Source organism: Sminthopsis crassicaudata, chromosome 4, assembly GCF_048593235.1.
Source record: "Sminthopsis crassicaudata isolate SCR6 chromosome 4, ASM4859323v1, whole genome shotgun sequence".
NCBI classification, from domain to species: domain Eukaryota; kingdom Metazoa; phylum Chordata; class Mammalia; order Dasyuromorphia; family Dasyuridae; genus Sminthopsis; species Sminthopsis crassicaudata.
In genome coordinates, this window is record NC_133620.1 from 436,668,464 (window position 1) to 436,684,396 (window position 15,933).

The 15,933-nt window shown below is 37.1% G+C and overlaps 1 protein-coding gene across 1 annotated transcript in view; it reads left to right on the plus strand.

The window, feature by feature from the left end:
• MAN1A2 (mannosidase alpha class 1A member 2) overlaps positions 1 to 15,933 on the plus strand; it is a 200,317-nt gene that overhangs the window by 122,360 nt on the left and 62,024 nt on the right. The window contains exon 6 of the mRNA XM_074263218.1: positions 9,832 to 9,926. Coding sequence (XP_074119319.1) covers positions 9,832 to 9,926 — 95 coding nt within the window. The remainder of the gene's footprint in view (positions 1 to 9,831; positions 9,927 to 15,933) is intronic.

Below are 15,933 nucleotides of genomic sequence, written 5' to 3' on the forward strand. Positions count from 1 at the left end.
TATTTATAACAGAAATATTTTTATCTTTTTATGTTTCTCTTGTGTCCTGTATTTGGAGGTCAAACTTTTTTAGTTCCAGTTTTTTTCATCAGAAATAGATGAAATTCACCTATTTCATTGAATGTACATCTTCTTCCCTGGGGAAAAAAAAATGCTCATTTTGACTGGGTAAGTTATTCTTGGCTGCATACCAAGTTCTTTAGCCTTTCGGAATATCAGATTCCAGACCCTTCGATCCTTTAATGTGGACACTGCTAGATCCTGAGTAATCTTTATTGTGATTCCTCTATCTTTGAATTGTTTTTTTTCTAGCCGCTTGTAGTATTTTTTCCGTGTTCTGAGTAAGCTGGAATTTGGCCCGCTATATTTCTTGGAGTTTTGATTGTAAGGTCTCTTTCAGTAGGTGATTGATGAATTCTTTCAATGTCTATTTTTCCCTCTGTTCTATAGTATCTGGGCAGTTCTCTTTGGTAATTTCCTGGTAAATAGTGTCTAGGTTCTCTTTTTCATCATATTTTTCAAGAAGTCCAATAATTCTCAGATTATCCTTCCCAAATCTATTTTCCAGGTCTGTTGTTTTTCCAAGAAGATATTTGATATTTTTTCCATTGTTTCAGTTTTTTTGGTTTTGCTTGACTTATTCTTGGTGTCTTCTCAAGTCATTCATTTCCATTTGTTCAATTCTGATTTTTAATAGATTATTTTCTTTACTTAATTTTTTAATTTCTTTTTGTAATTGTCCAATTGAGTTTTTAAGTGAGTTGTTTTGTTCTATGAGTTTTTTTCCATTTGGCCAATTTTATTTTTTAGAGAGCTATTTTCTTTTCCCAATATACTAATTCTGTTTTCCTTGGAATTCTTTACCTTTTCCAGTTTACTAATTATGTTTTTCAGGGATTTGATTTCTTTATCCACTCTATCTTTAAATGAGTGAGATGACTTATCCAGACTCTCTTGCCAAGCTTCCCTTTCCTTTCCCCATTTTTCTTCTAGCTCTCTTGTGAGAACCTTTTAAATTTCTTCTATGAGAGTCTTGTGCGCTGAGGAGTAGATCATATCCTACTTTGGGGATTCATCTAGGGACAGTCTGTTTTTAGTCCCCTCATGGTTTGAAGTCTGCTTGCTCTTTATTCATATAGAAGCTATCTATTGTTAGAGCCCGCTTTAATTTTGTGATCATTTTGTCATAGAAGAATCAAAGAAAACAAACTAATAAAAAAATAAAATGCAATCTGCTGGATGGTATTACCAAACTTCCTGTACAGACTGCAGGGGGCAGCAGGGAGGCACTAACAGGACAGCAATGGCTGTGCTGCGTCTGCACTTTGAGACTCTAAGAGCGTCCTGAGTCACTCCTGATGTGGGGTGGGTATGGCCAGGTCCCTGAAGACTGTAGCATTTCTGGATATCTTCTGTTGGTAATGTATTCATGGGTTTTTTTAGTCTTAATTCTGAGGCCTTGTCATGAAAAAAAAGTATTCTGTGGGCAAGAAGGAACCTAGGTAGATAGATGCATGTGTCCTCTCTGCCATCTTTGCCGGAAGTCCCATTTTCTAGTCTAGATGAATCATATTTTTCTTTTTTATTCATTGCTTCCTTTTCCTGGTTATTTACTTTAGCTCACTGCTTTATATTTTGCAAATGTCACTCTTTTTCCCTTTTTGAAAGTTGAGGCACACTTTGCCTGTCTCTGACTTGTAGCTTCTTATTAGCTCTGTTGGGTTCAGCTGTTTTCTCCTTGCAGATGACGCCAACTTCGAGGCTTGCAGTGTTAGTCCTTTCTTAACTCCTGTCCTGCTTCATTAATTGTCCATTGTTGATCTTTAACTGTACAACCTGAATGTTCAAACCTCAGCCCCATCCTATTTGTCACCCAGGCTTTGTAAGCCTTGGAGTCATCCTTGACTCATCCCTATCGCACAAAGTCTTGTTGTTAAGTCTTGTCAGTTTTACTGCCATTTATGTTTTTAGTTCCTTTTTCTGTCTGTAACACAGCCACTGCTAAGATGAAGACCCTTGTCCCCTTCCAGTGTAGTCTATTGTAGTAACTTGTTAATTGGCTATATCTGTCAAATTGTTCCTAATACATAAGTGTGACCATGTTACTGTGTTCAAGAAGACCTAGTGGTTCTCTATCACTTCTGTGATGAATTGCAAGCTCTTTCTGTGATAAATTGCAAACTATTTTGCTTTTAAAGCCTTTTGTGGACTAGCTTAAGCTTAAACTGTTTGAGTTTATTTAGGTTATTTCCTTTCTTATAGTCTACATTCCAGCCAAAATATCTTGTTCTCTGTATAGTGTTCCATCCAGGCAGTACAGAGAGGGTTGGAGCTTGAATCAGAAAGACTTGGGTTCAAATGTGGTTTCAGACACTGATTAGCTATGTGACACTGAGCAAATCACTTCACCTCTTTGACCTGTAAAGTGAGCTTAATAATAGCACTTATTTCCTAGTGCTTGCCTTTTGGAAAGCCCAGGCATTTTGTGAGTACTCCCTGTTATTATTTTGGTTTGTCACCCAAAGATAACTTCTGTGAGGGACTCAGGCTTATCTTTGGAGCGCTCACTGTCCTCCTGGTGGATATCACCAGCTCCAGAGTCATTTTTGTTCTGTCCTTTCCAGGTCCGGGATTACTTTCTGGGATAGAGAAAGAAGTAAAATGAGACCTGGCCAATGCTACATTTATTTTCTGATGTTTATAACCATTCCACCATTCCCCTCCGTTTTGTTTTGTTTTGTTTTTAATAATCCCCTTTCTCCCAAATCATTTAAAAAAGAAACAACTCAACAATAACCCCAAACTCTCATTCCTTTTCAGTCTCAGCTTTTTCTGAGCATTTGTATCCTTGTGCTATTTTAACATGACCATGCTACATTTTTGCATTCTTCGTTTATATTGCCTGACTTGGCTTTCATGTTTTGTGCAATCGTTAAAATGTATTTATGGTCTTTTGTTTTTATGTCATCTGTATTTATATGCATAGCTTATGCAGGACTTTTTCAAATTTAATTTGAATATTGAATTTCTTGTGCCATCCATTTTTGAGAACTCTACCTTTTCCTTATTCAAATTGTTCTCTTACCTGCCTCCCTCACCCCCATAATTCATTAATGATAATTTTCTTTCTGTTCTGATTTACTGCGTAGAATTTTAGCCATAAGATTCTATCTTTTTTCTGAACCTTTTGAGAAATACTCTCCCAAAATCTGAGGTACCTGCTACACATTTCTCTTATTTTCTTCCTTCTCTCTTATATTCCATTCACTTCTCCCAAGGTCCCAGCCATTTCCACTATAATAAACAGTTTCTCCTTTTTTTTTTGGTAAGACTCTAGAATGGAAGCACTTTCTATTGGTCCTTCCACCTTGTGAAAAATATTATCACAAAGGTAAGTTGAAAATTAGCTGCTCTGATCTTTTCCACAAAGAGCAAGAACAGCTCAGCAAATTGAATCTCCTATCACTGCTGTATCCTATTTCTATTACAGGTTCATGACCTGTTTCTTCATTTCTTTATTATCCTTGATTTCTACAGGATCTGTAATATAGTCTAATGAAAAGTGATTCTCACAGAAATGAAGAACATCATTCTTTTTCCTAAGGTTTCCAGATTTCCTCACATGTCTTTTCCCCTTGTATGGCTCAGAATGGTGAGGGGTCACCATTTAATAAAAAGCTGGAGAGATCTCTAGGAGCAATTATATATATTATATATTCTCATGAGAATGAGGCGTCCCTCTCATTGAGCAAGCAATTGAAGGGAGGAACGCACATTTTAGGACAGGTTTAACACTTTAAATAGTCCCTAACACAAATACCCTTCCCACCATTGACCATCATCCTATCCTCATTGGCTGAGGGTCTTATATTCTAAATATGGGAACTACCCAAGAAATTGAACTTGACCAGTAAGTACATTGTTGCCCATATTTGATTGAAAAAAAGAAAATGATGTCATGGGAGGATAGCAGGAAGAGACTTAAGTATGCCCTTGAATCAATGTTCAAAGACTTTCAGGCTTATTCAAATTCTGAAGTAGATGAAGCCTTACTGGACTTTCACAATTGTCTTAAAAGATCTCACTTCATCTCGTTCACTCTTGATTGAAAAAAAAAATTAAAAAGTCTATATTGAGAAACACATGTGTGTATATATGTATAAAGAGAAATGCTTAGAGATCTGTAACTCATAATAGCTATATATTGTGATATCTGTGGCTCTATAGAATGAGGAACAATCTTAAGGATTCAGAGAGGGGAGAGAGAGAGGGTGAGTGAGAGTGAAGGGAGAATACTTCATAGCATATATTACTATTATGCCTTCTCCTGTTATCTTGTTCTTTAGGTATTTACTACTACATTGCCATTCTTGAGTCACATTTCAGTTCCAATTTTCACACCACTAAATCTTAATGATAACTGAAGTCAAATTTGTCTTCTGGAATTAAAATCTTTATTTTAGTTTTCTTGTTACTTATATTTTGTGCTTTTCTGTGCCAGCACATGAAGTCATGAGTTTTATTGATGGTTCTTTTTTTTTTTTTTTTTTTTTTTAATTATTTTTATGTTCAGAAACAGAGGATAATAATAATGCCTACTATAATATTCTGATATGGTCTGACAACATCTAAAGCATATGCGATGCCATATTTAGGAAGCCTATTGTGAGTGTCCTGGAGATTTGTGCCTTATCACAAGACCTAAGGATATTTAAGCTGGAAAATAAAGGACTCAGAACATAGTAGCAATCTTCAAGCATATGAAGGAGTGCTCATGTGGAAGAAATCTCAGCCTTGCTGTATTTGATGCCAGAGAGCATAGTCAAGGGCAATGGAGAAAAGGTGTTAGAAGCAGAGGTATAGTAGAAGAGATAACTGAATTTGGAATTTGAAGAAGCTTGAGGCATTGGAATTTATTTAGAGCTGAATTAGACTTTAGAGGTCATTTACTCCAGTTTGCTCATCATATAGATGAAACTGAGGCTGAGAGAGTTTAAGTGAATTTCTTATCCGTGGAACATAGATGGTAGTAAAGTCAAGATTTGAACCCAGGTCTTATGACTCCAGATCCAGCACTCAAATTTCAAATCCTGTCTTAATGCATACCAAGTCACTGGGAGCAAGTCCTTACACTCTCCCTGAATTTCACTTTCCTTATCTTTAGAATAGGAATAATAATAGCGTCTACATCACAGGATTTTTGTGGCACTCATGGCAGATAACTGGGGTAAAGGCCTTGCATGCTTTACAGACCTCCATATTAAATTTAGCTACATCATGGCTTCACAACCCTGTTAGAAACAGAAAAAGGTTTGATGTAAGAAAGTCTACTTTTAACATTTAATTTACATGTACAAACTCTTGGTATGAACATCTATACCACACACTTGGTGGTATTTATTTGTTTTCACATAAGGCAGTTTTCCTAACAATTAGATCTGACCTAGTATGCAGTGGGATGGCTTGGTACACAGTGACATACATCTTCAAGTGCAAGTTAGATACCTACTTGCAACTAATGCTTTAAAAAAAAAAAATTGGCTCTTTTTGTAATGACAAAGAATTAGAAAATGAGTCTACGCCCATCAATTGGGGAATGGCTGATTAAGTTATGATATATATAAATGTTGTGGAATGTTATTGTTTATAAGAAACAATCAGCAGGATAATTTCAGAAAAGCCTTGAGAGACTTATATGAACTGATGCTGTAAGTGAAGTGAGCAGAACCAGAAGATCATTGTACACAACAACAGCAAAATTATACTACGTTCAGTTCTGATGAATATGACTCTTTTCAACAATGAGGTGATTCAGGCCAGTTCCAATGATCTTGTGATGAAGAAAGCCATCTGCAACCAGAGAGAGGACTGTGGGGACTGTGTGGATCACAACATAGCATTTTTACTCTTTTTGTTGTTGTTTGCTTGCATTTTGTTTATCTTTTTTTTTTTCCTTTTTGATCTGATTTTTCTTGTGCAGCATGATAATTGTGGAAATATGTATAGAAGAATTGTACATGTTCAGCATATTGGAGTACTTGCTTTTAGGGAGGTGGTGGAGAGAAGGGAGAGGAAATATTTGGAGAACAAGGTTTTGTAAGGGTAAATATTGAAAATTATCTAGGTATATGTTTTGAAAATAAAAATTTGAAAATAATAAAAAAAAAGAGAAAATGTTTCTATATTTGTCATGTTGGGCAAGAAAAGTCAGATTAAAAAGGAAAAGACCATACATAAGAAAGGGGGGGAAAAAGTACCAAGCAAACAAACAATAACATCAAAAAAAGGGTGAAAACACTATTCTTTGATCTACATTGAGTCTTTATAATCTCCCTAGATGCTGATGGCATTTTCCATCTCAGATCTATTGAAATTGCTTTGAATTACCTCATTGTTGAAAAGAGACAAGTTCAGTACAGTCGATTATCACATTACCTTCTTGTTGCTGTGGACAGTGTTCTGGTGGTTCTGTCCAGCATCACAAGCTATCTAATGGACACCTTGAACTGGCTGTTCTGTATGATAGCTTACACTCAGCATGCCTAAAACTGAACTTACTGTGTTTCATCCCAAGTCTTCCCCTTCTTCCTCTTTTATACTATTATTGTGAAGAGGCATCTTCCCAGTCACTCAGTCTTGGTTTTCATCTTCAACTCCCCACTCTTATACTCCATATATGTCTAGTCAGTTGCCAAGTCTTGTTATATCACTTGTGTATTTCCCATTTTCTTCTCTGACAATGGCTTTGCCATGACACAGGCCTTCATTGCCTCACACCTGGAATGCCTCAATAGTTTGTGGGCTGAACTCTCTGCCCCTTCTTCTGTCGAGTTGGTGTGCAAGTCTGACCACATCACCAGCCTCTTAAATAACCTGCACTCACTCTGTGTTGTCTCTAATATCAAATATAAAGTCATATTTGTCTTTGAACTCCCTCTGTAATATAGTCTCTCTTGCTTTTCCCCAATCAAGATACTCCATCAGTTACTGACTCTGAGTCTTGTCATTGGCACTTCCTCATCATTAGAACTCTCTTCATCTTGACCTTCTAGATTTTCTGACTTCCTTCAGAGGTCCCTCTTGAACAGGAAACTTTTCCCAGTTCTGAGACTATTCCCAGTTTAACCTATGTATAACTTGCTTGTACATAATTATTTGCGTCTTGTCTCTCCCTTTCACCTGTGAGCCCCTTGATTTCTGGTATGTAATAGACACTTAATAAATACTAGCTTAATGACTGAGATGACTGAGGGGGTACTCACTATTTACTACTGAGTTTTGAGGAAAATACCCTTTGGAAAGAGCATAAAAAGCACTTTGCCTAAAACATAGTCATGAAAGAGAATAATGTACAAGTGTGTACTGAGTGCAAATCCATAGAGAAGTGCTTATCTGTACTGACAGAGGAAGTCGCACCCCCATTGCTGAGATCACAGACCTAGCTCCTAGCCTGGATCAGTTTAACTACAAATATTAACATATTTATATCCTTCCTTCCTTGCTCAATCATAGACATGTACACACTTAGACACCATAGTCAGAACTAGTTAAAATGTATCTGGGCTGTAACTTGTCTTCAGAGTTCAGCTAACTAATTTAAATCTCGCTATATAGCACATTATATTTGTATATCTTTTTTACTATTGGAGTCCCTGGGCCCGTGTTTAAATCCTGACTCTACTCCTTATTACCTGTGTGATCTTATTTAAATCATTACATCATTAGGTCTTAGTTTTCTCAACTGTAAAATGAAGGAATTGGACTAGATGGGTTCTAAGATCTTTTCCAGCTGTAATTCTGTAATGCTGTGATCCCTAGTTGGAAATTTGTGAATATATTATTATAAAGAATTAATAATCTACTCAGAATGTCCACATTAGATTTTTGATTAAAAAAATTTTGGGGGAAAACCTTTTTTCTTCAGAGTAGAACCCTTGGCTACATTGATTCCTTTAAACACACTTGATTTGTCTTCCCAAAATACCAATATTTACAAAGGGCTGTAAAGTGCCTTTTCTGTCAACAAAATTGGAGTGAATTTATATTTCCATCCTCATTTTGTTGTGCTTCCTGTATTTGCTATATGAGTTTCTTCTAAGAAATTGGAATTTTCAAATTTAAAAATAGTGTCCTCTATATAACTCAATATAAATATGGCTTCCCATTCTGATAACCTTTACAGGAAAGTTCTCAACACAGGACTATAGAGTCTCACAGGACGTGATAGGAGTCATCTTTTTCTTGTATAATTTTAATTTGCTTCCTAATGTCATGCTCTTTTAAAAAATAATAATAACAATATTATTTCATCTATATCCCAGTCTCTAAAACCTCTCTAATGCACTCATCCTTTCCCAAGAAGCCTATTTAGTTTGCCAGTGTTTGCTAAAGATGTTTAGCTATTATGAACATTTATAATCACAATAAGATAAAACCAATCTTGTAGTAAAAATGGGATGTGCATTTTGGGACTTCACTAGTCATTTTAACTTTTGTCCTGCCACTGGATTCAGTGATGACTTACTTAGTGCAGCTCCAGGCTGACTTCAGATGTCATTGGCCCTCTTTGAAAAAGGAAGAAGAAACAGCAACAATTGATAAATAGGATGAAACTTTTTTTTTAGCTTTAGTTCCTAAAATAGGAATATTGAGTACAAGAATGTCTGAATAAAAGAACAAAGCCCAACTTTGTCAGGAAAGAGGAGCTGGAGGTGGCTGATGGATCCTTGTTTTCTAACCAAATTTCTTCCTTTTTGTCAGGCCAGTCCCAGGCAAGTAAGTAGGTGGGCAGGATGAGTTGATGAAGAGGAAGTGAGGCAAGGCAGGCCTGGAAGTGATGGCATTTAAGGTGGTTCCCAAGGAGAGAAACTAATATGCTGAAAAGCCATTTTACTTTCCTCTGGTCTTTCCCCTTCTCCATCTGTCCATTTCCTTAACAATCACACTTCTCCTAGGCCAGGTCCACGTCTTTGTCAGGAGGCCAACCTTCTTCCTCCTGTGCCCTCTTTCCTTCCTTTTACCTCTTATGATAGATATTTAACACAAGAATTTTTATTTCAATATTAACTGTACTTTCTCCCTAAAGTACCAAATATAAATTCTTGTGAGATCCTGTTCATACTATACCATTACAAGGTTTTTTCAGAGACAGAGTTTGAGAAGCATTAGTTTAAAGGATTTTGAACCAAAGTTAGATCGGTGGCAATATATTTTTTTTTGGGGGGGTGTAAGGGTAGTTGTATATAATAATATCATCAAAACCCAGATATAGGTCACTCAGTTTATTTCTTTGACAACAAAAGGAATGATAATAGGATTTTCCATATTTAATTTAGTGTTGTTCTCAGACATCCTTAGAATAGAAGTTACCTTCCTTTTTTATTTGCATGAAATTGGTTGAGCTTTCGTAGCAAGAAATGGGTAAGAATAAATAACTATATGAATCAAAGTTTATTAATGCATGTATTCAATATTTCATTTATTGAACTAGCTTTGTAAAGGAAAAAGCTAGGCAGAGAGTTGCTTACAAAGAACATTTGTTTTCCTTTAAGTTTTTACTTACCAAGATATACATATGCCACTAATACTAGATCATCTCCTTTCTTCCTACAAAATGAATTTCCATATTTAGCTCTTCTGGGTGACTTTCTTCATCAACATCAGTAGTTTCCTCAATCACCAACATAATCTCTGTCATCCACTTTTCCAGCAATATAAAAAGTCTCATCTTTTTTCTGTGCCCCCAAATGCAGTGTCATATACACTCTGAGTATTCAGTTAATAGCTACTAATTGATGGTGTAATTTATGACTATTCATATTTTTGTCTCAGGTATTCAAGAACAAAGCAGTGCAGTTGGCAGGGAAACTCCTTCCTGCCTTTAACACACCTACTGGGATTCCCTGGGCAATGGTGAATCTGAAAAGGTAAAATATGTTTTCTTCAGTTATTCTTTGCCTGAAGAATTAAATAAACCATTATCTTCCTTTTCTAAGTATAGGAAATTCTATGAATCTTTTTTCATTTTCTTTTTTTGCACTCAGGCTTCTATTTTTTCCTCTTCACAGAAATGTTTATTTCTTATATTTTATCTTTATAGAGTTTTCTTTATCTCTGCCTTGCTCCTTTCTTCTGTCTTCTTCCCTTTATTCTGTGTCAGTTCAATTTTTTAAGTAAATCCCAAGATTCTCTCCTATTTTGTCTAATTTGTGAAATTCTTTTATCTACCTGGCTCATTCTGCATAATTATAAAATGTGTCTGCCTCAATTCTAGTGATTCTTTTAGTTCATTCTATGGACTTAAAGGAAAGGAATTTTCCCCTTCTGTAGTGTGCTACCTTTCTTCCTCTTCCAATCAGATGGAAATGACATTCTGAGAGCAGTGTTTCCTTTAGCTACATAATTTATTAATGAAGAGAGAAGCATTGGGCCATGGTGTAGAATTAGTGTTTTCTTATGATGAGTGAAGTTGAAGATTAACATTTTAAAAAACTCAATTATTTTACATCTTTTTTTCCTAGAACATATCCTTGCTTTTAACTTCACTGTAGATCATAGATTTAATAACCAAGGGACCTTAATGGTCAATTACACCAATCCTTGCCTTCTCCCAATTTCATAGATGAAGAAACTAAGGTCCATAAAGTTAAATGACTTTATGCAAGGTCATACAGGTAAAGTATTGTTCTTGTTGAGTTATTTCAGTTGTGTCTGACTCATTATAACCTCATTTGTGGTTTTCTTGGTAGAGATATGGAAGTGGTCAGCCATTTCCTCCCCCAGTTTATTTTATAGGTAAGGAAATTAAGGCAGACAGGGTGCATTGACTTGGCCTGGATCACACAACCAGTAAGTATCTGAGGCCAGATTTGAACTCATGAAGATGTCTTCTTGATTCTACTTTGCTTACTTAGATTGCTGCCCTTTGATTTCAGAAAGAACATGATTTAAATGTTATGTCAGTTAACCTTTAAATGGCATTTAAAGAATTTGTTTTATGATTTGAAATACGCAGAACTGGGCTTTTAAAATCTTTCTTGTTGGGAAAAAGACTCATAAAAATTTTATACACCAATCAATTGTAAAACTTACTCCTCCCCCCCCAAGTAAACAAACAAATAAATATACCCAGAGGGAAGGAGGAGAGAGGGAGGGAGGGGGAGAGAGAGAGAGAGAGAGAGAGAGAGAGAGAGAGAGAGAGAGAGAGAGAGAGAGAGGGAGAGAGGGAGAGAGGGAGAGAGGGAGAGAGAGGGAGGGAGGTGTGTGTGTGTGTGTGTGTGTGTGTGTGTGTGTGTGTGTGTGTGTGTGTGTGTGTGTGTGTGTGTGGTGCACTGGCAGTTGGGATTAGATGAATTGCCCAGGTTTACATAACATGCAGCTGGCTTAGTCAGAGAACCAGTTAAATTTTCATTGTGCATTTAGTTGAAAATCTGCATATGCTACATATTACAACTTGATTGCCAAGACTTAAAGTGATGAAAAAAATGTTAATGATACAGATTAAACTTTAAAGTATGTCATGCAATATATTTCCCCCCCAGAGAAACAGTGGTTAAACATTTATCCTGGCTGGTTGGAAAGAAACTGAGAGGACTTTCTTTTTCTGATACACATTGATAATATCATCCTGGCAAGTCACTTTACACTCCCAACCCCCTAAACCTCTACCAACTACTCCCACCTCCCAGCTCTCCAACGTTATTGAGATGGCAGAGAACTTGTGGACCAGCAAGAATAGTGTAGTCTGCTCACCCTGTGTCCCTACATTCATGATACCACACTTTACCACCTATCTACTCAATACTGAATTTTAACTTTTATCTTGTTCAGCCACTAATTTTTGTCGACCTAGAATCTGAAATTAAAAAAGAAATGATTGTATCTCTACATAGACATGTATCTAGTTAGTCATTTACATTCTGGAGCTCATCTCTCATTTGGATAGTTTGAATTCCAGAAGCATTCGCCCATATAAACAAAGCTTCCAAAGTAAACTCATAATACATAAATGTCATTATCTGTTTAACTTGGAAAAGTAGAGATAGATTGCATCAGACTGGAAGATGAAAACACTTCTGGTCTTTATAAGTACTTTACTAATCCAGCACTTTATTGTGGAATCTACTGACCATGTAAATGTCTCTCTAGTTGGTCTTCTGACAAAAGATGTCAGAAACTTATTTCTCTTGATCCATTTCCACATTGGTATTGAATGTAGGGAGCCCTGGATCATATTCCCAAACATTTAGTAGTCAAAAGAAATCTTTAGTCAGTCAGCAGATAGAATGTAACTCAGTTTCCTTTTCTTTTCTTTTCTTTTTTTTTTTTTTTTAAAGCAATTCTGCTCGTAATGGAAATGTCTTTTCTTTAATCCATATGGTTCCATTTGCTGTTATGTTGTACATTCTCAGAACACCTCTATTTAAATTTTTTTTTTCATTCAAAAGTTTTTGCATCTTGTTTAAGTTATTTTGGTGATTTTATAACCATAGCATCAAGATAATATTTTTAATTTCTTCCAGTTGTGTGTATAATTAAAGGTTTATTTTAAATATAAATATTAGTTATTATTTGACACTCCTCTTTTCCTATCTTATAATGAGGGAAAATAAATTGTAGTTAAGTGATGTGTTTGGGGTTTAGTACCAGATGTTGTAATTGGTGTAGATATCAGATGATGAGATTGAGGAGAGCAATTGGCACCAAATGTTGGGTTTGGTCATGTGAAGAATTCACAATGGCCATTCTCTTTGTCAAAAATGGAGAAGAGGTTATAGACAAAATGAAGAGATAAAATAGACACCAAGGATGGTAACTGATATGGATTTGGGAGAGCAATAGTTAGCAAAGAGAAGGGTTTTAACAATTAACAATGGAAAAGATAAGTTCTTTTGTGGAACTCACGATTAACCAGGAGAAGAAATACTCTGAGGCGTAATACTGAGAAATACTATCAGGATAAATCCATAGAGGAGTTTAGCACCCTAAAAGAGTGAGTTAATCATATGAAGGAGAAAGACACCATGAGGTAGAACCTGTGGTGGGTTTAACCCAAAAGGGGTTCCACAAAGAGGGCATGACCTGTGGATAAGGAAATTGAACCTTGGAGGTTTGACATAAGTGATGAGGTCAGGGTAGCAATTCCTAGATTGAAATAAACATGCGACAAACTCAAATTCACAGTGGCCATTCTCTTTACCAAAGGTAGATTTCTTTAGGGGAAGAGGTTTAAAGACAACTTGAAGAAATAAAATGGGCTCCAGGAGTGTTAAATAAGAAACAGAGTTGGGAAACAAGATTATCATTATCAAGGAAAGGAATTTGGAAGAATCTCTTAAATGAGACCTGAGAATGAAGTTGACTACCTGGTTAAATTCATAGAGGAATTTAGCAGACTAGCCAGAATTAGCTATAATAAGGAGAAGAATGCCCTTAAAGGGCCATATTCTCTTTTAATGTCCTGACCCAATTTCCCTAATTATTCTGACTCAGTCCTGTTTGGTTTCCCTGCTTCAAGTCTTGCAAAACCTCCCCTGCCTCTTTATTGGAATACTTGATAAGGATAAAAGATCTTATGTTTTAGAATATCGGAATGCCTCTCCCCATCCCAAGCTACCAGAATGTCAGATACCGTCTTATCAAGACGCCTCTCCCTATGTCTGGGGTGCCTCCCCCTGATTGTCATCCCCACTCCAGAGGCTCACCCCACCCTGCTCTCAGAACCCTGATTTCACCCCTGCCTCAAGTCTACCTTCTGAGTTTGGGTTTGCCTGCCTTGGTCTAACTGCATAATCTGCTCTGCAATCTGATCCTTTCTGCAGCCCTGTCTGTTCCTCTGGGCGGGGAGGGGGGGGCAGGAGGAGCTACTCCAAGCCTCACCCTTCTCTGCTGGAGTGGGTTGCCCCTCTGAATGGGCAGCATGACTGTCTTGAGCCCTGCTGCTCTGTAAGCAGAGACTGAGTCAAATGCACAAATGACCACAGACCTAATTCACAGTGAATGGTCCATATGCTCCCCAATTGCAGAGGACCTGGCAGGATTGCAATAAGGAGCTTTGTGTATTGCTGATTAACTCTGGGGTTATAAAATTCCTAATCAAATGTTTTTTCCAGCTGGAGTTCAGAATTATACTAAGTACAGTTGCAACATTGATCATTGTTCTTAAACTTAACAGAGCTCTTAAATTAACAAAACAGATAAGCAAATCACATAGAACACACATAGACTACTCAGTCAAAATATTAACACAGACTAGGGTTTACCTGGAAAGAATAGCCCTGAGGGAAGTAGTCAGCTCTAGTCTTCCCTCCCGTAATCTAAAGGGAGCCTTTTTTTTTTTTTTTTTTAAAGACACCCAGATTTATACTCTGGAATGCCCAGAGTTGTGCCAACTGGCACACAGATGTGTCTTAGACACCCAGTTAGGTTTCCCTGTGTCCAGAAGACCCTACTCCCAGAATTTATACTTGTCAGAATTTCATAATTCTGGGAATCCAGATGCTAACATACAGAACAGAACAGGTCTTAAGGCTTAACCAAAAGTACCCAGACAATGGGGGCGTCTACCATCAGGCTGTTGTGGCTGGAAACTGCTCTCTTTCCCAGAGGCTCTGGAAAAAAATCCAGGGGGCCAGCCTCTCCAGGCCAAGAATTCAGATCCCCAGCCACCCTGAGGCCCAAAAAGTCTCTTATGTTTAATCCTGCTCGTTTTTCTAACATCTCGCTGGGGCCTCCAAAATGTAATGCAGGAGAAACTGAGCAAGATAGAGATTAGAGAGTATTCAGTATAGAATTTATTAAATGGAGAGATATACCGGGACCAAATGGATCCAAGGTTGGTCCCAGGGCTGAAGAAGACTATCATCTCAAAGAATCCAGCCCTGAATGTCAAAATGCAAGATTCTTTTATGGGGTAAGAAGAACAATGTTACACAATGGGGGAGGTACCTGGATGGGAATGACCTAATGGGGGAAGGAACCCAGGATGACATGATGGAGGGAGGTACTGGAGAGGCTCCTGATATTCTAATGATGTCTAAAATGGATAAAACATTAAGAGGGAATAAGTATAGCCTAAGCTCTAAAATATAAGACCTTTAACCTATCAAACATTAAGAGGGAATGGTTATAGCCCGAGGCAGAGTAACTAAATAGGACGATTAGGGAAACTGAGTGAGGTCATTAAAAGAGAACTGGGGCACAACATATGAAGGAGAGAGAGAATAATGGGCTTAGTCCTTAGTGTTATTTACAGGCACATCTTTTATAGAAGAAATATAACCTTGGGGGTTTCTCAGGGGAGAAATCAAAGAGGGAGGAGCTAGATGGAATGCAGTTGGCTCACCAAGTCCCAGACCTGTCTAAAGATACACTAATCAGTCTTTTAAAGGTTGTTAATGCCCCAGAGGTTGAATAGAGAATGGAGGTTAATAAAGAGTTCGTCCTTACAAACCTCTACATACATGATAGTCTGGGACTGGTTGTGCTGGATAAAAGTCACTACCTGATCTCCACAGAGGGTGGGACTGTGAGGTTAAACTGATTCCTGTCAGTGCCTCTCAGGAAGTAATCTTCTAGTGCTTCAGACTTTCTCTGCCAACCTGACCTGGTAAGCCAGGATCTCATCAGTAATGCCAAAAGATAACATTGAAAATTAAATTAAAGAGAGGGGGAGGGGAGATTGCTTTAAAATAGCAAGAGTGGTTTTTTCCCTTTCTCTTTCCCTTTCCTTTTTTATTTTTGTCTTGAAGTTAAGTACATTTTAGACTTCTTGCATATATGACCATAGATTTTGAGCTGTAAGTAACCTGAAAAATGACCTCGTTTTACTACACTGATTTCTGTTACAGAAACTGAGAGGGAGGGTATAAGGCAGAACTGAGAGTTAGATCCAGGTCCATGCGGTTGACATCTACTTTTCTTTTCCACTCTCGC